This window comes from Zonotrichia leucophrys, chromosome 1A, assembly GCF_028769735.1.
Source record: "Zonotrichia leucophrys gambelii isolate GWCS_2022_RI chromosome 1A, RI_Zleu_2.0, whole genome shotgun sequence".
Classification (NCBI taxonomy): domain Eukaryota; kingdom Metazoa; phylum Chordata; class Aves; order Passeriformes; family Passerellidae; genus Zonotrichia; species Zonotrichia leucophrys.
The window spans coordinates 779,630-802,143 of record NC_088170.1 but is presented as its reverse complement, the minus strand read 5'-3'; the positions used below and the strand labels follow the sequence as shown (position 1 = coordinate 802,143).

At 43.0% G+C, this 22,514-nt stretch overlaps 1 protein-coding gene across 4 annotated transcripts in view; it reads left to right on the top strand.

Moving 5' to 3' along the window:
- Positions 1-22,514, top strand: part of SOX5 (SRY-box transcription factor 5) — a 592,640-nt gene that overhangs the window by 291,608 nt on the left and 278,518 nt on the right. Inside the window, exon 1 of one of the 4 annotated variants that reach the window (XM_064734420.1) lies at positions 19,330-19,344. The exons of the other annotated variants lie outside the window; for them this stretch is intronic. Coding sequence (XP_064590490.1) covers positions 19,334-19,344 — 11 coding nt within the window. The 5' untranslated portion in view covers positions 19,330-19,333. Of the gene's footprint in view, positions 1-19,329; positions 19,345-22,514 lie in introns of those variants that run through there. 4 annotated transcript variants of the gene reach the window in all.

Below are 22,514 nucleotides of genomic sequence, written 5' to 3'. Positions count from 1 at the left end.
TATCTGCTGCTGTGGAATGCAACAGGTGCATCTGGGATTGGTCTCGTGTGGTTGTTTCTAATTAATGGCCAATCACAGTCAGCTGGCTCGGACAGAGAGCCAAGCCACAAACCTTTGTTATCATTCCTTCTTTTCCTATGCTTAGCCAGCCTTCTGATGAAATCCTTTCTTCTATTCTTTTAGCATAGTTTTAATGTAATATATGCCATAAAATAATAAATCAAGCCTTCTGAAACATGGAGCCAGATCCTCATCTCTTCCCTCATCCTGGGACCCCTGTGGGCACCAGCACAGGGGCACACTCTGGCAAGGTCTGGGAGCAGCCCCAGTCTGGCATTGCCAGGTGTCTGTGGGGCTCCCACCCATGCTCAGCCCTGTTCTGACAGAGCACAGGGCTCTGGGGTTGCTGCACAGCTTTGCCATCTCCTGACTCTGAGCCTCTCCTCTCTGTGGCTCTCCATCTCTGATAAAAGTGCTGATAAACCTCCAGAGAAGGGCTTCTCACACAGCTCTGGAGGGCGAGGTCCCAGCCAGCCCAGCAACAATGAGTGTCACAAGCAGAGGAAGTGACTCTGAGTTTCCCTTTTATGTTTCTATCTCCTTGAAGCAGCTCATGCCTTTCTGCTGAGCACTTTGTTGTGGCCTGCTCAGCTGATCTCCTTTTCCCTGGGTGCATGAGAAAATGGCATGATGCAGCCTGACTGCATTGAGGCCCAGGGCTATGGTGTTCAGCTTCTTTTATTGCCTCTCAAAATGCGGTTTCACTGCTGTCCTGATAAACAAACTGCCAAAGGAGCCTTGAGTGTTGGGAGACACTCTCAAATTTCATGTACCTGGCTTTAATCCTGTTAGTCAGCAGCAAACTGAAATTCCTGACTTTATTTTGGTTGGTGTCCAGGGGATAAAGAGGATGATTCTTCACCTACACCACACATGGCAAGGGTTGTGTTCTGTAGGGTTTTCTTCCTTCTGGCACTGTATGTGAATTAATTTCTTAGCTTTGGGTGGGTTTTTGGGTCTGGGTGATGATGTGATCTTTGCAGGCAATTCTGGGTGACTAATCCACGCGCAATTACTGCACTCAAACTGGATGCATCTTCCCCAGAGACCAAAAAAACCTGCTTGTATTAATTCCAGGTGAAGTGAGGGTCTTTGTAACAAACACTACAATGCATTAGGCACTAAGGGATTCCTGGTTTACCCCGTCCAGCACTTGTTTCCTTGCTGCTGCCATCCCAATTACCAAATGTATGCAGATATTTGCTGAAGTTTATCCAGGTACATGGAGCACTGAGGTGTGAAAGTTTGCATTATGGACTGACTTGCTTATTATGGAGGACTTGGTGACATGGATTCCTTGTTCCATATATATTCATTTCCTTTATGCTTTTAACACAACTTGCATTGAGCTACTAATCCAACAGCCATTAATGGTTTTAATCTGGCTATGAAGAGCAAAGCACACACATGAGGCAAGTTTTATTCTTCAGTTCATGTTGGTGTGCATGAGAGATAACCCCCTCAGGGGTTCTGTCTACAAGCACCAGGGACTTCTCAGAGGAAACTGCACTGACAGATCTCAGGTCAATACCATAATCATCCCTCACAGAGATTGATTCCAGGCATACTGTAGGTAATGGATATATTTTTGTTCTGTTGGGATTTATGTCACTTTGTGGTCCGATTGTGCCAGACATTTTGTCCATCAAAGTAGGAGCATCTACACAGAGCAATAAAATAACAGCTTGTCTCCTTGGATCTAACAAATAAAAAACCAAAAATACTTTCGGATCCTTCAGGCTTTTCCAGATCTGGAGCACTGCAAAAAAATTATTGTTTGTTGTTTAAAGTTGGCTGCTTGTGGCTTTCTGGATTCCCTAAATAAGCATCTGTAAAAGGTGATGGTTTCACCTGGATCCTTCCTGGTGATTTCCCCTCCTTGTTCTGTCCCACCTGAGGATGGCACATTGCTGCAGAAACCTAATGGTGTGACACAAAACAAGGAAAAAAGGCAAACTGCTGGCACGGAAAGGAACTGCTCAGAGGGTTAGGCCTGAAGCAAAAGAGCTTGGGTGGCCTCTGTGCCTCTGGGTGTAGTGGAGGGGATCTCTTTGGGAAAAGTCTGGCAGGGGAATGGCGGAGCAATCTGTGTTTATGGGACTGGGTAAAACAAGAGACTGAAAATCTGATTTTGGGTATAACCTCAGTCACCCACAGCTCATATTCCTGTCTTTTCCTTCCTTGCCACCAACACATCCCATGGCTTTGTTTATCCTCTTTCCTTCTGCATTTCCCTTTTGACTTCTTCCAGCATCCCCCTCTGCACCTCAAGTCCTCTCCCTCTTTCCTGGTCCTTTGCCTCCCTTATTTTCTTGGAGAAACATCCCTTTTGTGGCTATTCCCATCCAGCCCTGGGAGCTGCCCTGACCCTTGGGGTATCCAGGAGGAGCCCTTGGCATGTTGGCACTGTGGGATGGAGTTGTCAGGATGGCTGCTCAGAGCCCTGGCTCATCTGACACTGTTTGCTCTCCCTGCACTTTGGGTGCAAAACAAAACCAGTGTGGCTGGGGAGTAAGGCTGCAGCTTGCTCCTAAAGACCCTCATAATTTCATAAAAACACAGTGAAATAGTTAGCCATCACAAAAGATAACATTAGTGATCTGTGATAATTTTCTGAGGCTCTTAAACTTCCAGGTGATTTCTAAAAAATTTAACTTGTTAAATCAGAACAATTGATTTACCTTTTTACCTTTTACTTTTTTACCTTACCCTTTCAGGAAAGGGTAATTTATTTTTGATGGTAAATATTCCCTGTTAGTAGCCAGATATCCAACTAAAATATGCAAATGCGGTTTATTGTAAATGGGGCAAATACTACTTGTGGAATAGTCTCCCTGTGCTTCAAAGAAATACCATTAATGCTTGTACAGGCTATTGAATTGAGCTCCAGGACTGAAATTCTCTGTCCATTCACACTCAGCAGCAAAGTTCAGCTGTATTAAAGGAATGCCTGAATTTATGGTGGATTTCTGACATCCCTACATAGGTAGCTCTCAATAAAATTCATTTCTTGGCCCATTTAGTTCCTTGCATAAAATCAGGCTTGTCAGGCCCAATCCTGAATATAATTTGCTGAATGTTGCAAAGAAGCAACTGTCCTTACGAAATCACTGAATCTCAGAATAGAGATGTATTGCTTTGGAGTGTTCTTAGCCAAGCCTTCTCCCAGTCCTGCCACTCGTGCAAGACAGGTTAAAGAAAAGAGCTGCAGCTGAATGCTGTATCACATCTTCATTTCTAGTACAAGCCACGCTCCTTTTCTCAGTCCTGAAAAAATAAAAAAATATTTGAATCATTTGAGCAGGGGGAATATCTAATTAATGTAATATCAATAGATAATACGAATCCTTAAACGGTGCCAACTGCAAATTCCTGCCTCTTTTGATGTGTTACTTAGGCATAATTTCATTTCAGCTGGAAAAAAAAGGAAAGGGTCAGATTTTGCCCTCACAGGCAAATCCAAAGGCAACATTTACATCTAAATATACAATTAGGTCATAACAAATCACTGGATCAGTCAGTGAGCTGCCTGATCTTTTCTGCCTGGCAATCAAAGGGCAGATTCTGATACTGTTTTGGTAAGTAGCCAAATTGGTTCCATCTACAGGAGCAGGTTCACAGGAACTTTAATGTGAGGGAACTTCTTAGCTCCCATTTCCTACATGCATGAAAGCCTGTGGCTCCCTTCTAACCCGGGCTCTCTGATCTGAGTGTTGGAGAAGGGCTCCGGTCCTGGCAGCCCACAGAGCTTCACGTGGATATGAAAGGTGGCTGGGACTGCAGCCCTCAGCAGTAACAGCTTACATCATAAAAAACCAAAAAAAAGTAAAAGATTTATCCCCCAGATTCCCACATTTATCCAGCTGCACTTCCAGGGATTTTCCAGAATTCTGTGATTCTTCTGTCAGTTGTTAATTCTCCAGCTGCTGACAGTGACTTTCTCCTCCAGTACCCATTCTAACCAGCACCTAAGAGCACACTTTAAATACTTTTAAATTGCTCTTTCATGCTGCTCTGACACAGAACTCCAGTGAGGGCAATCAGAAACCCGGGGGCTCCTTATCCTCACAAACCTCCCAGGGTGCCAGCTCCTACTCTGCTGTGTGCTGCTCTAAACTTTACCATGTTTTATAATCTGTTCAGCTGCGTGCTCTCCTGTCATCTGCAAACATTAAATATTTACCTTAAAATTCTAATGCATGTCCCAGGAGCAGGAGAGGCTGTTAAATCCTCATGGAGAGAATTGCTGAAGTGGTGGTGGGGAAACCTCAGAGAGGGCAATAACCACCAGGACTCTCCTCCTCCTGTTCTCTGGGACCTGCTGGATTGCCCAGGCTGGAGTGCAGTGCATGCAAAGCAGGTGCAGAATATCAGATATGTGGAGAGTTACCTGCTGTGTGAATGGACTTGGCCTGTGCTGTTGGGTCACAGGAATTTAGCTGGAAATCAGGAGGTGCTGCCCGCCCCACTGAGGGCACAGGGACTGCCTCTTCTGCCACTTTTTTAATTGAAAGGGTCAACCTCTGGAGCATAACATTTATTAAAATAGGTAAATATTGCTGCAAATTGAGTGCTCTAAAGAGTAGCAAAAATATTTGCCATCCTCAATTTCCCACCTTTTCTGTCCCCATGCAATCCATTTCATGATATTGCACACTGGCTGGTATTTCCACCCTGAAAATATTGACTGGTATTTCCACCTTGTTGTTGCATTAACCATCCCTCTTGTTGAGATCAACTTCATGCAATGCTTTTCAGAGGTGGTCTCTTGATGTGCTCCATTTTCTATCCATTGTGCATTGGCTGCTGACCTGCTATCAATCAGCTCAAATGCCTCCATGCCCTTTCCAGCCATTTTTGTTTTCTCTGTGTGTGCTGAGAATGAGATTTAAAGCAATGTGCCAGTGATTAAACAATTACTTTGTCCTGTCCCTTTCATATCAACAATTTGAAAGAGGAAAAAAGGCAGCTATTCTTTTGTGTGTGTGACTGTGGGATCGAGCTTTGAATCCAGTCTATGACAAAGTGGTGTCTGCTTAAAAAATATTAACAATAATATTGTAACACAGGTGGCCTTTTCAATTCCATCTGGGGACCTTTAACCATCCTAAGACAAAGAGAGCAGTTTAATGCAGACTTTGATAATGTCATTTTTGGTCACCTGTTAATTAATGAGCATGAAAAGCCTGAAATTGGATAGATCTTCTGAGCTAATAATGGCAGCAGTGTGAACTCATTTCCAAAGACAATTTTAAGGGTACTTGAAGGTTTAGGCAGCTCTCCTTCTTGACAAGACCCATTCCCAAACTGCCCCTTTGCAGGAGCTCATGAAACAAGGGAGGGAGGACACAAGGAAGAGCAGGATGGCTGTGGCACTGGAAATGACTCCCCATTGCTCTTCCATTTCTCTCTTGGGCAAACACGCCATTCCACCTGCAGGTGTGACCTTCCAGGGCTTAGGTCCTGGTGTTTTGACAAATGTTAAATTTGGATCAGGTTCCTGCTTTGAGCTAAAATACACAGAGGAGCTGCACTGCAATAGGAAAAGCAGAAGGGCTGTTTCAGTTTACAAACTTCTGGAGAAAGGATGTTCAATGGCATTAACTGGAATATCAAGTGATGATTATGATTATTAAGCTTATCTCTTAACAATGGCAGTGCTGTAACTCTGAGCCTTGTTCTTCTCCTGTTGCTGAGGATCAGTGTTTTCCCATGTGGCAAAAAAGATGGCATTTTAAGTTGTGAATGTCTTGCAAAACTCTGCAAAAAAAAAAAAATTCAGCCAGTTTTTAAATGCTTCAAAATTCTCTTCATTCCCATCACTGAATTCTTCAAATTACACAACAGAAAATCCATCCAAGTCCATCTCACTGGGCAATACTAACCTGAAGTGTGGTCTCTGTGTCCCAGTGCTCTCCTTTTGAGTGGAATGGGAAGAGCCAGTGCCTTTTGCTGTCATGGCCTGAAGAGGATCAGTTCCATGCACTGCTAGGGGAGCAAATGAGCAGGTCCTGAACACACAACCAGCAAAATACCTGTTGCCATTCTTCCATCTTTCCAAAACAGGTTAAATTTGAATCCATCTGCTGCCCAAAACTGTGAGGTTTGCACACAGGGAAAGCACCTGCCTTGTGTCAAAGCTGATCACCTTCAGTGGGCATCAGTGACACAAACCGTCCCTAAAATGTGATTTATGTGAGGTTTTGTTTGTAAAATAAGCAGGAATATTCTACACTGACTGTGTTTGCCAGTTGGTTTCAAAGTAAAATACCTTTACAATTCTTTATATTAGACTATTCCTTAAAGAGATTTAGGATTACACCCATCTTTGGGGCCCCCAAAAGAAGAAGGATGTGGGCATGCTGGAATAAGTCCAGGGAAGAGCAGCTAAGATGATGAGAGCACCTCTCCAAGGGGACAGACAGACTGACAGAGTTGGGTTCAGCCTGGCAATGGAAGGCTCCAGAAGACCCTAAAGGGGCTACAAGAAACCCAGAGAGGGACTTTTGCAAGGGCCTGTAGGGAAAGGGCAAAGGGGAATGGCTTCACACTGACAGAGGGTTGGGATGGCATATTGGGAAGAATTCTTTACCAGGAGGGTGGTGAGGCAGTGGAACAGTGCCCAGAGCAGCTGTGGCCGTCCCTGGATCCCTGGAAGGGTTCAAGCCCAGGCTGGACAGGCACAGTGGGAGGTGGAACACCAGGGCAAGGTGCTTGGAATTACATGATCTTCAAGTTCAAGATGAGATGATGTTCCAACCCCAACTGTTCTATGATTCCATTATTTAAATTCCTGAGTTCTACTAATTTTGGTAGAAGTTAGCACCTAACAGGGCATTATCATGGGTTTCTAAGTGACTGTGTTGTTGATGCTGATAGCAAAGGTTTCATTTGAAATGGGAGGTTGTTCTCTGCCTGAGAAGAAGGAAAAATAACAGCTGAGGAAACTCAAAGGATGTGCACCATCCATTCCCACCAGAAAAGAGGATGTTTAGTGTCCCACAGCCTTGAGTTGAAAGTGCTTCCCAGATAGTCAGGAGTGCAATTTGGCTGAGCCACTGATGGAACATGGGAGTGAAAATGTCATGGAACTGAATGGACAGGCAGAAAGAACTGAAGGGAAATGCCAAATCAACTGCAAGTAGCAGGCACAATTTAAACCCCGGATTTTCCCCAGCAGTGTATCTACCTGCATTCCCACTGGTGAATTGGCAAGAGCACATCCCAGAGTAATCCATTTGCAGGCATCTTTTCTGAAGTGAAAAAAAAGAGCAGTTAATGCATATGCAGAAAGGAAAATATTCTTATCTCATTAACAGACTTTCTTTAAGCTTGCTAAGATTAGAATACTTAGTTATTTCAAATTGGTAAAACATGCATTCATTATAAACATGATTATAATGATAACTTTGTAGATAATAATCAATTATTTAAATATGAATTATTTCCCTACATTAGAGTCATGTTTTCAGCTATAATCACCTCGGGTGCTCAATTCCTCCCTCCTTTACAGCACCTCTGGCTGCATGTGGAACATTAACTATTTGCTTCCAGGCACAGGCCAGGAGAGAGCCAGACACAAACCAAAATTCACTGTGTTCTCCTGACCAAGAAGTTAAAACATGTTCCTCCTTTAGACTTTGTGAGGTGGGAAATAAATGCCATGCAGATGGACATCTTAACGCGTCATTTTTCCCCCTTTCATTTTCATGAATGCTTGTAGAAATGCACCAGGAGCAATGCTTACAGGACTGATAAATAAAAACCTGATGTCCTGGCTGTTTGGAAGCACATCCATTTTTAATAAGGGTTCTGGGAAGATTAGCACCCTGCCACAAGAGCTTCACTCACACACTGCCAGGCTGAGGGGCACAACCAGCTCTCCTGGCTGGAATGTGCTCCTGAGCTCCACATGAGGGTTTAACCAAGCTCTTCTCTTCTCCTCGTGCTGTGGAGAAAATCCACCCTGAAATATTCGCTCTCCTGTAACATGCTAAACATTTGTAACGTGGGCTATTCACAGCATTTATGTGCAGCCAGTGGAATTTAATCTCTTTTATTTCTTGCTCCAAGTCTTGTCAGTTGTTTCCCCCCATTCTTTAGTAGTCTCTTTAATATGGTTTGCACATACTTAATATATTCCCTCTGAGGTTCTCAGCACACTTTCAAGAGCTACTTTTGCCCTGCTATGACTCTGCAGCCTATCTAGAATGTAATAGCACTATAATATACCTTTTTTATAGATATATAAACTGAAACATTGAGAAGTTAAATGATTTGCTGGTGGTTATGTTCAGAGTCAATGACAGGAAGGAAGGAATTCATAGAACTGGACTATCAATATCCTGCTTTAACCTGCAAGACACAGTGGTGCAATCCATCTCACCCGGCTTCAGCTGTCTTCAAAGCAGATGCTGGGGCAAAATGAGTTTTCTGTTCTTCTTTTCTTCCTTTTCCTTTTCCTTTTCCTTTTCCTTTTCCTTTTCCTTTTCCTTTTCCTTTTCCTTTTCCTTTTCCTTTTCCTTTTCCTTTTCCTTTTCCTTTTCCTTTTCCTTTTCCTTTTCCTTTTCCTTTTCCTTTTCCTTTTCCTTTTCCTTTTCCTTTCCCTTTCCCTTTCCCTTTCCCTTTCCCTTTCCCCTTCCTTTCCCCTTCCTTTCCTTTCTTCTTCTTTTCTTTCTGTCAAAGCAGAGATGCAACTCAGTGAACCCTTTGGTAGTTATTTAGGAGGTGTCACATTAATTCTGTCCTGTGAGACCCCACTTCTCCCTGCTAGCCATGAATGGAGTGCAGATCTGATATTAGGATGTGTAATATTAGGTGAGACAGATCCCATCCAAGCTTCCCTTCCCATCCATTTGAATTCTGAGTGCTGAGTGGCTCTTTATCAAGGTTTCAAGAAGAATACTTTGGCAATGAGATTAATTAAATACTTAAAGGGAAAGCTTGCTGCTACCAGGCTTAGCCCAGGGAGAAAGGGCTTATTGTCACAGAGCACTGAGATGTGCATGGGGAGAGGGGGAATTTTGGAGCAAAGTTTTAAGCACAATGGGTCGGGGCCTAAGTTACTTAGGCACAGGAAGGTTCATCTGGAATTTTAAAATGTGCTTAAGCACTACTTCTGTAAGCAGTTCTGAATGCTACAGGGTGATTGTCTAGTTACATTTGAAGGCATTTTTTAGAATCCATCCCCAGGTACTTCAGGAAAAAAAAATCCATGGATATCATAAGGCAGGCTGAAGAGAAATTCATATTTCAGAGGGGGAGTAAAACATGCTAGAGAAAGTGCAGTGTATTTGGGCACAGTGATTTATATGCTTGCAGGGATTAATAACTTCTTTACTCCATAAGTGCTCCAGAGCACAGCTGTGTCTGAGGCTGCTCTCCCATTCCAGAGCAGCACAGACAGCCCTGGACCCAAATCCATTCCTGCACGAGGGGAAATGCTACCAATAAACCACAAAACAAGGCCTGCAAAGCCTGACAAAGAGGGGGGTGAAGCTGTTGAAACTCTGCCTGGACTGATAGTTTGTCTTAATGTCTAAAATAACTTGTTAGGTCTCTGTGAGACCACGGCATAATAATCTTGAGCAAATGTATTTCATTACTTCCATGCTGCTGCAGTCTAACTGCTGCCTCTTGTTTCATAACTTGCCAAGTGCCTGGGGCAGGAACTATGATTTTTCACAGTAGCAGCTACCATCCACTGGTGGCTGAGGTTCCCAGGCACTACATTATAACAGTTCTGGTCTGATAATTGCATAGGTGAAGAGGCAGATGCTCAAAATTTCATATATTCCTGGATGGCTCACTGAATTGCAGGAATACAGAGGCAGAGAAAAGGGGGGGGAAGGAAGGAAGGGAAGGAAGTGAAGGTGTTATTGTATAATTTGTCATTTTTTTAACAATATCAAGCCCTAAAAATAGGCACCCATCTTTAGAAAGTTCAGGATTGGAGCAGAGCAGGGAAGGATCCTGTGCTGATGTCTGAAAATGTTTCTAATGGAGTTTGGCTTGCTCCAACAGAACACAATGATAGGTGTGTTTTATGTTGAGCTGGGAAAAGAAGGTAAGAATTTAATTATGAATATCTTTGTAAATATACCATTTATCATCATGATGGATATAAAGCTGAAAACGTGGCATAGCTGGCAAGCACATTCCTTAAGTGAATCTAACCCGAACTTAATAAAGAAATGCCAAAGTAGCTGCTCTGCCAAGAGCCAGGCTCCAGTCCATCACCCTGCCAGGTGACACTGTGCTTAGTGCTGGGACAATCCATCAGCAGCAGTGCCAGCTGCTCCCAGCCCAGCAGAATCACAGATTTACTGCACGGGAGCTGCTGCTCTCAGAGCATTGCGAGCTGCAGCCTGCATGACACAGGAGCAGGAAGGACAGACAGACAGACAGACAGCCCAAAGAGGGCTGGGGGCAGCTCCATCAGTGCTCTGCTGCTGCTGGGTTGGGCTGGGAGTGCACAATTGAGGGGACAGAGCTGCATGGCTGGCAGCAGTGCTGCTGGTTGTGCACAGCCCTCAAAGCACGACAGCCACTCACTGAAAATCTGAAAGAGCTGGGATGGCTCTTCTCCCCTTTACAGCTTTTTGAATGAGAGTAGAGATGGCAGTTTTCATGTCTCAGTTAAGTTCTGAAACCTGCCTTGCCAAAAACCTCACAAAATTACTGTTTGTTTTCTCAGGCATCTTTAATTTTAAAATGTGCACTTGCTCTCCATTATCCATCCTGCCCTCACCACCGTGTTGTATTTATGTGTATTTGCTCTCTGGCTAATTGAAAATGTTTGTGTGCTCCTAGAGGTGAAAGAGATGTGTGAGTTTGTAGCAAGGGCATGTGTGAGGAGCCCAGAATACCAGCCCACAGCAAGGGCCATGTATTTGAGGAGTTTCTTTTCTCTAAAGTGTTTTTTAGGTGTTTCTTTAGGTGTCTTCTTCTCTTCTTTAGGCCATGAATTTTAGGTATTTCTTGTCTCTAAGTCTGTGTTCAGGCCATGTATTGCAGGTATTTCTTTTCTCTAAACTGTGTATTCAGGCCATGTATTTTAGGTGTTTCTTTTCTCTAAGTCTGTGTTCCAGAATTTCTGTTCTAGACAGAAATTCAAGAGTTAAAAATAAACTGGCACCAGTGAGGAAGTTTGTATTTCCTGTCACTGTGCAAGTTTCAGGGAATGTGAAATGCTATTTTCCTTTGGTCCTTTGCCTCCATGGGATGGCACACAGGTTATGGGGTGGCACACATTTAATGGGATGGCACACAGGTTATGGGGTGGCACACAGGTTATGGGATGGCACACAGGTTATGGGGTGGCACACAGTTCAGGTGCACAAGTTTGGGTGGCACACAGGGTTAGGGAATGTGCACACAGGTTATGGGATGGCACACAGGTTAGGTGGCACACTTAGGGATGGCACACAGGTTATATGGGGTGGCACACAGGTTATGGGGTGGCACACAGGTTAGGGGTGGCACACAGTTACAGTTATGGGGGCACACAGGTTAGGAAGTTGGGCACACAGGTTATGGGATGGCACACAGGTTACGGGATGGCACACAGGTTACAGGATGGCACACAGGTTATGGGGTGGCACACAGGTTCCAGGATGGCACACAGGTTACAGAATGGCACACAGGTTACGGGATGGCACACAGGTTATGGGATGGCACACAGGTTATGGGATGGCACACAGGTTATAGGGTGGCACACAGGTTACAGAATGGCATACATTTAATGGGTGGCACACAGGGCAGGAGGCAGCTCAGGCTCCTGCTCAGCTCCTGGCTCCCCGTTTCCCCTGGCTCACCCAGAGGCAAGGCAGTGCCAATCAGCTGATTGGCAGCACGGCTCCTCTCTGAGAGGCAGCGTCTGTTGGCTGCAACAGTTCAGAAGCATACTTTAATGCGTCAACTTGGGCAGGAGGCAATCAGATCCTGCATCACTCCTGGCTGCCCGTCCCCTGCTCCAGAGGCAAGGCAGTGCCATAGCTGTGGCATGAGGCTCCCTCTCTGAGGGCAGCGTCGTGGCTGCACCTGGTACCAGGGGGATGAGGCTCCCTCTTTTCAGGGCACCAGGGGGATGAGGTTCCCTCTGTTCAGGAGAGCAGGGCTTGAGGCTCCCCTTTTTCAGGGCACCAGGGGGATGAGGCTCCCCATGTTCAGGGCACCAGGGATTGAGGCTCCCCATGTTCAGGGCACCAGCAGTGGGATGTGAGCCTGGCTCCTCTGAGGGTAATGGAGCTGCCCACGTGGTGACAAGTGAACAAATTGTCCCTGCCCATTGTTGCTGGATGAGGCACTAGGTAACCAGATTGATTTTATGATCCCTCGCTGAGTGTTCAGGGCTGCTGCTTGAAAAAGACATCTTTTATCTGTCAGCCAGTAAATCTCACATGGAGCTGCAAACATGCTGGAGAGCTCAAGCTCAGCAATGCCATTTTTATGAATAGAAACATTTTCAGAATAGACGCTCTCCTGAACACACAGTTGTTTTACAGGAATTAAAGAAGTCCTTATGGTGGAGGGATAAGCCAACTCTGGATAAAATAAGAATCAGTCTATACTTTGATCTGCTGTTTGAACAGAACCATTTTGAAGAACTTAAAAAGTTCAGACTTTTGTTGGTCTTTTCGCCTTCCTCCTTGCTTTTCTCTTTCCAGGTTTACCTGGAAGCAAATAGCAATACAAAACAAGATAAGAGGCTTGTTTGCCCTATTATTGACATGAAATCTACCAGATTTGCAACAAATGCTTTTTCTGGTTTATCAGCATTAGTCAAGAGCTTGGATATTTGACATGCATATAAAGCAAAATGCTCTGGTGACCAAAATCCAAATAGCACCACAAAGAACATGTCAGCTATAATGGCCACCACTGTGAGCCTCATCTTTCCAAAACAGCCATAAATCCCCAAGAAGGAAAACCAAGCATGAGGTTGATTTTTAAATTTTTTTTTTTCTCCATAAAACTTGATTTTTATTTATTTTTTTTCTCAAATGAATGTTTACAACATTTTAGGTCACCCAGTGCTCCATCCCATGTTTGCAAACCAAGCATGAGGTTGATTTTATAAAATTTAATTTTTCAAAAAACCTTGATTTTTTTTTAGATTTTTTTTTCTCAAATGAATGTTCACAACATTTCCAGGTCACCCAGTAAGTAGTGTTCCATCCCTTGCACCATCTCTGCCATTTTAATAACAGATGAAGGGAATCAGAGGAAGGTGCACAGTGTAGTCCCACTGAAATCCACTCCAGTCCCAACTTTTCTCTTGTTTTCTAAATTCCTTGCTGAGTATTAGAGAAGCCAATAACTTACTAGCAGTGACTCAAAGAAAATAGGCTCTCAATGAGGGAAATTGTGGCTGTTAAAACAACAGTTTCACCAAAATCCCATTGGTGAGTTTTTGTAGCAATTCTGTGCACTTATGCACTATTCTCTATTTTGAAAGTGCTGTAAAAAAAATTAACTGGTCTTGGAAGCCCCCTAAAACAACTACTGGCTTTTTTTTTTAGGATTGGGATGCTTAGTGCTGGGGTTGGCCTCAAAGATCTGAAAGGAGCTGGACCAACAGTGGCCTTGTGAAGGGGGGAATTGCTGCCCTGTGCCACCTGTTTGGATTACCAGGCAGCCAATCCTTACTCAGTGATGGTTCTGTACCTAGAGGTGACAGGGTGTGTAGGTTTTGGTGATGCCCATTGGAATCAGAGTGCTCATGATGTAGTCACAGTTGTTCAGAGGTAACCAAGTGTCTCTGAGGTGTTTTTAGAGTCCTGATGATCCCCCAGTGCTCAGCCCATGCAAAGAGTGCTGCTCTCTCATGTTCTCTTGGCTCAGTGTGCTGTTTAACTGCACTGCCAGGGCCCTGTGATGGGTCCTGCACATATCCTGGTGTGGTTTGATAGTAACACTTCACAAAAATTAACTTTTGCCTCTCCTTGAGAGTTTGAGTGGCTTCAAGCAGACTTTAAAGGTGTAGCACATGTTTATATTTTTCAGAATCAAAGGTGCTAATTCCAAGAGATTGCTCAATACCAGATTCAAGCTCTGGAGTTTACATGTATTTGCAGCCTGTTTCCTGTCAGGGAGCTTTATTCCAACCACATCCATTTTCTTTACACAGGGAATATCTTGTTCCCTTGAACTGGAGCTGCACTCAGGCTCAGATCTGCGAGTGTTTAATGTGAGCAGTGACAGAGCCTAAGTGCCTAAATGAAATCGTGTGATCCCAAGAACCTCCTCTTAGCTCCTGCCTGCCCTGATTGTGCTGAAACTTCCCAATTGTGAGAGATCCTTCACTGAGGATAAAGTGCACTCAGCAGAGCAGCTTTCTGGGCTGAAACGAGCGGCATTTGTGGCACTTATCAGCCTCAGAGATCTCTGTGGATCCAGGCATGGGGGCTGCTCTGGGGGACTGCCTGCACAGGGGGATAAAATGGGATTCCCACTTTTGGGGAGAATGCAGGGGCTGCCCGGGACCTGTCATGTTTTTAATGGAGTCGTTGAAATTGGCCAGAAAGAATGAAAGAGTAATTTGGCTGCAGAAAGGTATTTCTCTTCTAGCTTAATGAATTAGACAATGAAACCCTTTTAATGCTTCATCCGTGGTCATTTTCATGTGAAATGAAGGAAGGGAGTGTGGAAATGGGACTGCCATCTACTCAGGTGTGTGTTTTGTTTGCAGTGCTAGTCATTGTAAGTAAAACACACCTTTTTGTGTTTTATCATTGTGTCATTGCCATCGTCACTGTGGTACTCATTTCCCACCATAGTGTTTTTTGCACTTTGTACCAGTTTCTACACAGACTCTGGGTCAGCAGTTGCAGCTTTAGCACCTGGTGGTTGGGATAAACCTTTTTTTACCCTAAAAGCAGCAGCCTGATAAGGCCCAGAGGGACAGGACAGGCTTGAGTTGTGAGGCCCAAGGAGAAGGAGCAGTGAATTCACACACCAGTGGGGGCAGGGTTTAAATTCTGTGCCCACATCTTTAATGAGCTTCATTCAGAGATCAGACTGCAAAATGCCTGAGACACATAGCAGGGTGTATGGACAGCCTATGGACAGCCTACACAGACAGACAGACAGACAGGGTGTATGGAAAGTGGGATGTGTTCATGTATGAGGGCTGTGCTCCCACTCTCATCTCCCTAAGGAAGGTGCTGGTGATGTTGGTGTTACTTGCTGTGGGTATTGCAGGCTGTAGGGTGGGATTTTGGTTTTTATTTATTTGCTGGGGGTATTGCAGGCTGTAGGGTGGGTTTGTGATGGGTGGGTGATGAAGTAAGGATTATTTTCAGGGTGCCAGCAGGGCCTGGGCAGCAGCTTCACCTGTGGAAAATGGCTCATTCCTTCCTGCTCTGCATTTTCTGAGCCTAACCATGGGTTTGCTTTCACATCCTTCAAGATTAGTCTTTATTTCAGACAATGCTTTCAACACTAAAAGGGTCATAAAAATAGGCATTTCCTGAGAGCTTAGAAAGAAAAACTGTTAGTCTCCCATCCTTCTCCCTCCCCCAAATTATTTGATAATGGAATGGGAAGCTTTCCCATAATCTTTTCCTTGATTTTTGCTAATATGAACCTGTCAAAGATCGTGGCATTTCCTTACTGTGTGATGTGGAGCCAGCTGGAACCAAATAATCCACCCACGTTTTTCATCATCTTTGTATTCTGATAGGAGCTTCTGCTTGGTAGAAAGGAGAAAATACCTGTTATTCCTTCCTTGCTGTCATGGTGGCCACACTGAGGCTGGTTCCTCCTGGCTGAAGCCTGACTAAACCTCAATAAATGTGACCACACAAAAAAAAAGGGTTTTCTGCCTGGAACCAACACCTTACTCTTATGGTAGTTCAAACAGAATGCAAGTTAAGGAATGACACTTTCCTTTCCACTCAGTGTCCCAAATAAATATTTTCTAGGATGAGTAAGGAACATTCCTCCTTTGGCTTGAAGGTACAGAGGTTTGGGTCAGAAAAAACACCTTCCTTTATCCTTAACCTTCTTTTCTTACAGAAAGGAGAGCTTTTATGTGAGCATCTGGACCTCAGAGAGAACATGAGTAATTTCTGCTGTTACATGAATTGTTCTCTTCTCAACAAAAGCCATCTAAAGGATGGGCAGCCAGTGCAAAAGCAGCTCCTCAGCCCTTGGTTTCCAGGCCTGATGCTCCTGCAGGAAAGAATCTCTCCCATTTCACTTCCCCATTTCCTCCTCCTCTCTCAGTCTATATTGCATCTGTTGTAATCATCAGGGTTCTGAATGTAACATCTCTCAAATCTAATCCATTGCTATGGACCCACCTAGTGACGGCTTTACAGATCCTTTATATTCATAAAAATCTTGTAACAATCTTCTCATTATTTTTGTTAGGCTTGGGTGGTTTGGGTTTTGGGATTTGGTGGGTTTTTTTGGTTTTTGAAGTATATCTCAGTACCCAAAATGAACGCTTTGAATTCTTCCTTCAGTGAGAAAGCAATGGTACTTAGGTGGTTACACGTGAATAAATAAGCCTGAGTGCAAGGAGTGTGGTCACACTCGTCAGAAAATGACCACAAATTCCATGTAAAACACATCACAACATCACAGAATTGTCTGCGGTCTGAGGGTGAGGGAGCTTTTATTCACTGTATGGGGATGGAGGAGATCTGTCCAGCCTGATGTAGTAAACCCCCTGTGTTATGTTAATAACTGAATATTCACACATGAGCATTCACTGTGGTACACAGATCTAGTGTGTAACAACCTTTAGAAACACAGTTCTAGGAATTTTTCATTGGCTATCCTGTGTTTTAGGGGTAGGCTGCAGATTGTGTATGGACATTGGAGACAGTGGCAGAGATTGTGAACATTTACCAGAAATGGAACTGTGTTTGCAGATGAAGTTTTAGTGCAATGAAATATTTAGTAAGGTTTATAAGAAATATGTCTTTATTTCAGTTCTAAAAACCCTCAACCTGTAACATTTTGATTAACAGTGAAATTCTTCCATCCTGGTTTTATATATTTTCTCTCATGCTTATGAAAATACTCAAGCCATGCACAGCAGCCACACAAAACTCTGCAGTCAGATTTGTAAATGCAAGTCATTGGATCATTTCTAAAAAAAACAGTATTTTTCTTATATGGACAAGTCCAACCATGTGCAAACTATCAAAACTCTTCCATGGTACAAAATGTACATCTTGTGCAACCTCTGGTCCAATTCCTGCAGCTCCCTCAGTTCTGGAGAGCTGATGCCATTCCATATCATCTTTTACATCAAAGACAGCTCAGAATTTCTAGATATCCTTGTTATCAGTGCATGGTTAAAGTTCATTAACCCCTGAAGGCTCCCCAGGTCTGGAGTATGGACTGGGCTCCAAGCTGATGGAAAACTTGATTTGCACAGCTCAATATTAGAAGTGTGGCATTGGAATAGGTGTGGCTTAAAATGGGAGGACAACAGGATTATTATTATTATTATTATTATTATTATTATTATTATAGCTAAAAATGTGGGAAAAGCCCATCCAAAACAAGCATCATGTCTTGGATCTCTTGAAGTTACACAGAAGAAATTCCGGTGTTTTCTAAAGGGCTATCCATGTCACATTTGTAAATATTTTTTCCCTCCGCACTGTAACACAGAATAATAGTTCAGGTTTTCTTCCTTGCTATTGTAACATAGAATAATAGGTAAAAAGGGCAAGAGGTTTTTCTGAAAAACCAAATTATTTCCTAGTCAAATGTGTAAAGTTTAAGAGGGAAATCTAACTTGAAGCCATTCTTTTGGAATATTAAGGACTGGCTACTGTCAGAGAAAAAAGTGAAGGAAAAGCAGATGCTAAACTCATCAAATGAAGAGCAACAGAGCAGTGGGAAAAGTTGGACATATCAAAATGTGCACCTGGAAATTGATGATGAGCTGAAATAGGGCTGCTAAATTAATATCTATTCTTTCCTTTTAATATTGGCTTCTAACCTGTAAGGTTGGAGAAAGCCATTTTTCTGCTTCTCTTTAATTGAACAGCAGAATTGATGCTGAGAATTAGTCTAATGACTTTTCTTTCCTTACCTGATAAATTGGTTGAAGTGGTAATAAAAAATAAAATTAGGAGACATATAGATGAGTGTTGTGATATAATAGCTATCCATCAGCATAGCTTTTGTAGAGAAAAAAATAGGTATAAAGATAATTGCTTGAGCTTGTCAACAAATAATAAAATACAATTATTAGATTTTTGTTTCCTTTTAATGGCAGTTTTTGAAAAAGACCTTAACAAGGTGCTTGAATAGATTGACTTCTATATGAGGAAAAAGCAATGAGACTTTTTAGAGAAAAGATAAATAATAAAAATAGAAGTTTATGAAATAAAAGAAAGGGAGATCAGTTCCTTTTTATTTTTTCAGTTATAAGAACGAGTCAGTCAGTTGCAAACACACAAAATAGGAAACAGTCTTTTATGTAACTTGTGATTTACTTCTGGCTCAGAAGTAACATGTATTTGGATTTATATACTTTTATGAAGTAGTAAAGCAGTTAAAGCATTCAGCAGGGGGTGAGGGACAGGAATGAGTTTCCCCCTCATTACAGAACTCTTGTCCAGTCTGGGTGCCCTTGTTTGAAACACCTGGGAGATAAAATAATGCACACCTGACCCTCACTGTGACCAGGCTGTGCTTTGTGTCTGAGGCAGAGTCCTCACTGAAATTCAGGGCAGATTTTTCAAATTAACATAAGAAAAAATTGCTTTTATTAATTGATGCACTTTTTTTTTTTTTTTAATGCAATGAAACACAAATCGTGGCAAAGTCATGTTTTGGTGGCCCTGTGTGTCATGGCCCACAAATCACCCTAAAAGCTGTGATCTTTGTACAGATTATAGGCACAAGGCTCTGTGTGGCTGCCTCTGTGCCAAATGCCTGTCCTGGCTGCACAGCAGCTTTTAACTTTAACTACAATATTGGGACCCTCCTGAAAAATTTATGGCAAGTTGTAAAATAAATGAAAAAGCCAAGGCCAGTTATAAAACAAACAAACAAAAAGTGAAGAAGAAGAAGAATAAAGTAGCTGTCTCCTTCTCCTTTTAATTTCACCCAATTTGCACTTGTGGAAACACCAGCTGCCAGTCTGTGGCTGGCTCAGCCTTCCTTAGGAGAACAAATTTCACCTGTGCCATTGTCCCTGGTGGAACCCCTGCCCAGAGGCTGAACCACATTGCTCCCAAAAAGGGCAGCAGCCCCAGCTGCCAGGGAGATGGTGACAGGAATGACCCACTGGGGGCAAATGTTAAAAAGGTAAGTACAAATGCGATTTCATTTCTTGAAAAAGTGTTAAAATCCTATCTTATAGCTTTTGTGGTGACATTTTTGCATTTTGATGTTTTTCTCTGTATGGCTCAGACTGTTAGCATTCAGAAGCTGTCTAATTTATTTTATTTTATTTATTGGATGGGGTCAGGCACTTTGTAAATTATGGGCTGCATTCTCAGTGAATCAAAATATTTAGGTTGCTTGTGTGCTTCAGTCCTTGGCATCATGTCACTAATTACTTTAGCACAGCTCTGAAATAATGACAAAAAGAAAATGCATCGAAAAGAAAGAGAAATTAAACTTTGTACAACAAAACAAAAGCCATATTAGAAATAGAAAATGTTATTGAAAGCAAAAAGTGGGTGACCAAATGTGCAGTCTGGATTCAGTACAATGTTACATGGCAAGAGAAGAGACACTCAGCTCTGGAACTTCTCCAGGCAGAGGAAAATTTATGACATAAATTTTCTTTGATAAACATTCCTGAGAAACTTCTTTATATTTTTATCTTAATGAATGTCTGTTTGCCTCAGCCCAGTGGTCTTTTATTTTTTCTGTGTTTTTATATTCTTTTATATCTCCTTTCTGATTCTTTTATACTCTGAATATACCTCGATGGCAGGTGCTGAAGATCTGTCTTGGCAGCTAATTGGTACTAGAAAGCAGTCAGCCCTGGGCCTGGGCTGCATTAGGGCTTCTGCAGAGGGTCCCCAGATATTCTGATTTCCCATATTTATGCTTCAGGACTCTGTGGCAGTATTTCCTCTGTTTTTCCCTGCACAAGGCACAGAAGCATTCCCAGGGGCCTTTAGCATTCCACCCTGGCAATGTTTCTGTCCCAGGTAATGAGAGATGAGGAGCAAGAGTTAAGCCTCCATCGAAAGAGCAATAACAAGCCATTGCTCTGCTTTATGCCATACTTAGGTGTTTATTTCTCTGTAATAGTGGCTGAATTGAAGTCTGTGTGCTGAAAGTAGGAGTTTGGATTTTGCTCTTACTCAGAAGTGGAAAATCACTTATGAAACTTCATCAGAGCCCCGTTAAAATAAATTAAGGGTTACATATGCTTTTGTAACTTCATAAGTGAGCTGTAACTCTACTTACTCATTGATTGCTGATCACTGCTCAAGGTGTAAGATGGCAATGTGCTTTATATCTCCTTCCCTTGCATTTAATGGCATTAGAATCACTGCTTAATTTAGAGTTTGATCTTCACAGGGACTTGTATAACAAGTTAAATATCAATTGACTGCATTTAATAAACACTGATTTGTGTTTATTTTATCGCAGACTGTATACATAATGTAGGGATCTCATGCATGGCATACTAGAAAGGGATATAGTTCCAAATTTGTTCTGAATATGACATTTCGGTATTTCTATTTATGAAACACTTTCTAGATAGCAGTTACATGAGTCCTTATGATTATACAGATTATACAGACTAGAAGAGAATAGAGTAGATAGAGTTTACAGAAGGTAGAAATGGTACCTCTTTTTGTGTTCTGTCTAATTGTAATTGAGTCAAAACTGGTTCAGAGAGAGGATATTTCTTAGAAAAAGCCTAATTCTTCACTGTTCCCCCAGTAAAACGTGAATACCTGATGGTCGTATTATTTGAAAGAACTTTTTTTGCTACTCTTTGTAATCCAGTGAAGGGAGGGCAGCCATGAATTAATCTCAGCTTGAGTCATGCACACCTGCAAAGAGTTCAATCTGGCTAGCTCAGGGTGGCTGCAGCTCTGTGCTAAAAGTGTCACCGGTGACTGCAGGGGCACTCCAGGGAAACCACTGCTAGTAAGGGCAGCAGACATCGGTGTGGGTGTGGAGAATCTGCATGGCAAACACCACAGCAAGCCTCAGGACCGCAAGGGGAAGGCTGCAATGCCTTCACAAAACACTGCTGGGTGACGTGGACTGTTCCTAAAACAGCCCTGCACTTCTGGTTGTGTGTTGCATGATGATCCATGGAAGAAAAGCTGTTTGCTTCAAACCCAGAGCCCTTGGTGTACAAGTTAGAGCAGAGTGGGATTAGAAATACAGAGACAAAATGTGATGACTAAACTGGCTCAGTGCATCAGTGAAAAAAGGGACAGAATTGTTGTTGTGGGAGTGATGAGGATGTGGTGGGATAAGCACTGTGAGAGCCATGAAGAAAGGCCCAGTGGGTCGAGCAGGGAGATCTCAGTTTCAGTGCACTGGGAAGCAGCTCCACAGTTATTGTCCACATTGCAGATGGAAGCAGCTCCACAGTTATTGTCCACATTGCAGATGGAAGCAGCTCCACAGTTATTGTCCACCACTGCAGATGGAACCAGCTCCACAGTTATTGTCCACCATTGCAAATGGAACCAGCTCCACAGTCATTGTCCACCATTGCAGATGGAAGCAGCTCCACAGTTATTGTCCACCATTGCAGATGGAACCAGCTCCACAATTCTTGTCCACCACTGCAGATGGAACCAGCTCCACAGTTATTGTCCACCATTGCAGATGGAACCAGCTCCACAGTTATTGTCCACCATTGCAAACAGACCAAAGCTGTGGGTTTGGGATACTCAGGTTCATCATCTACCATTGCAAATAGACCAAAGTTGGGTTCAGGAGTCTCGGGCTCATTATCCACTATTGCAAATACACCAAAGTTGTGGGTTTAGGATACTCAGGCACATCATCTACCATTGCAAATACACCAAAGCTGGGTTCAGGAGACTCAGGCTCGTTATCCCTCATTGCAGTAGACCAGAATTGTGGGTTTGGGATACTCAGGCTCATTATCCACAACTGCAAATAGACCAAAGCTGTGGGTTTAGGATACTCAGGCTCAGAAGCTGGCGTTGCCTGTTAAGTCTTGGTTTCTAGCAGCCCCTGCTCTGCACAAGCACCAGGAGAAGGGATCATTCCCTTGGCTGGGAGTCTCAGTGCATGCTGGGTGTGGTGGCACACAGAACCTGAATGAGGAACTGTAAATTTGAAATCCAGTTATTTTCTCAAATAATTTCAATCACAGTTCCTATCCATGGGTACGGTCTCTATTTTTATGACTATTTTTTAAAATTATCCTGGTTTTGTTTAATTTTTTTTTCAAACTGCTTCTGTGCAGACCAAGGATACTAAGACAAACAGTAAAGATATCTTGTATACAGAAATAATAA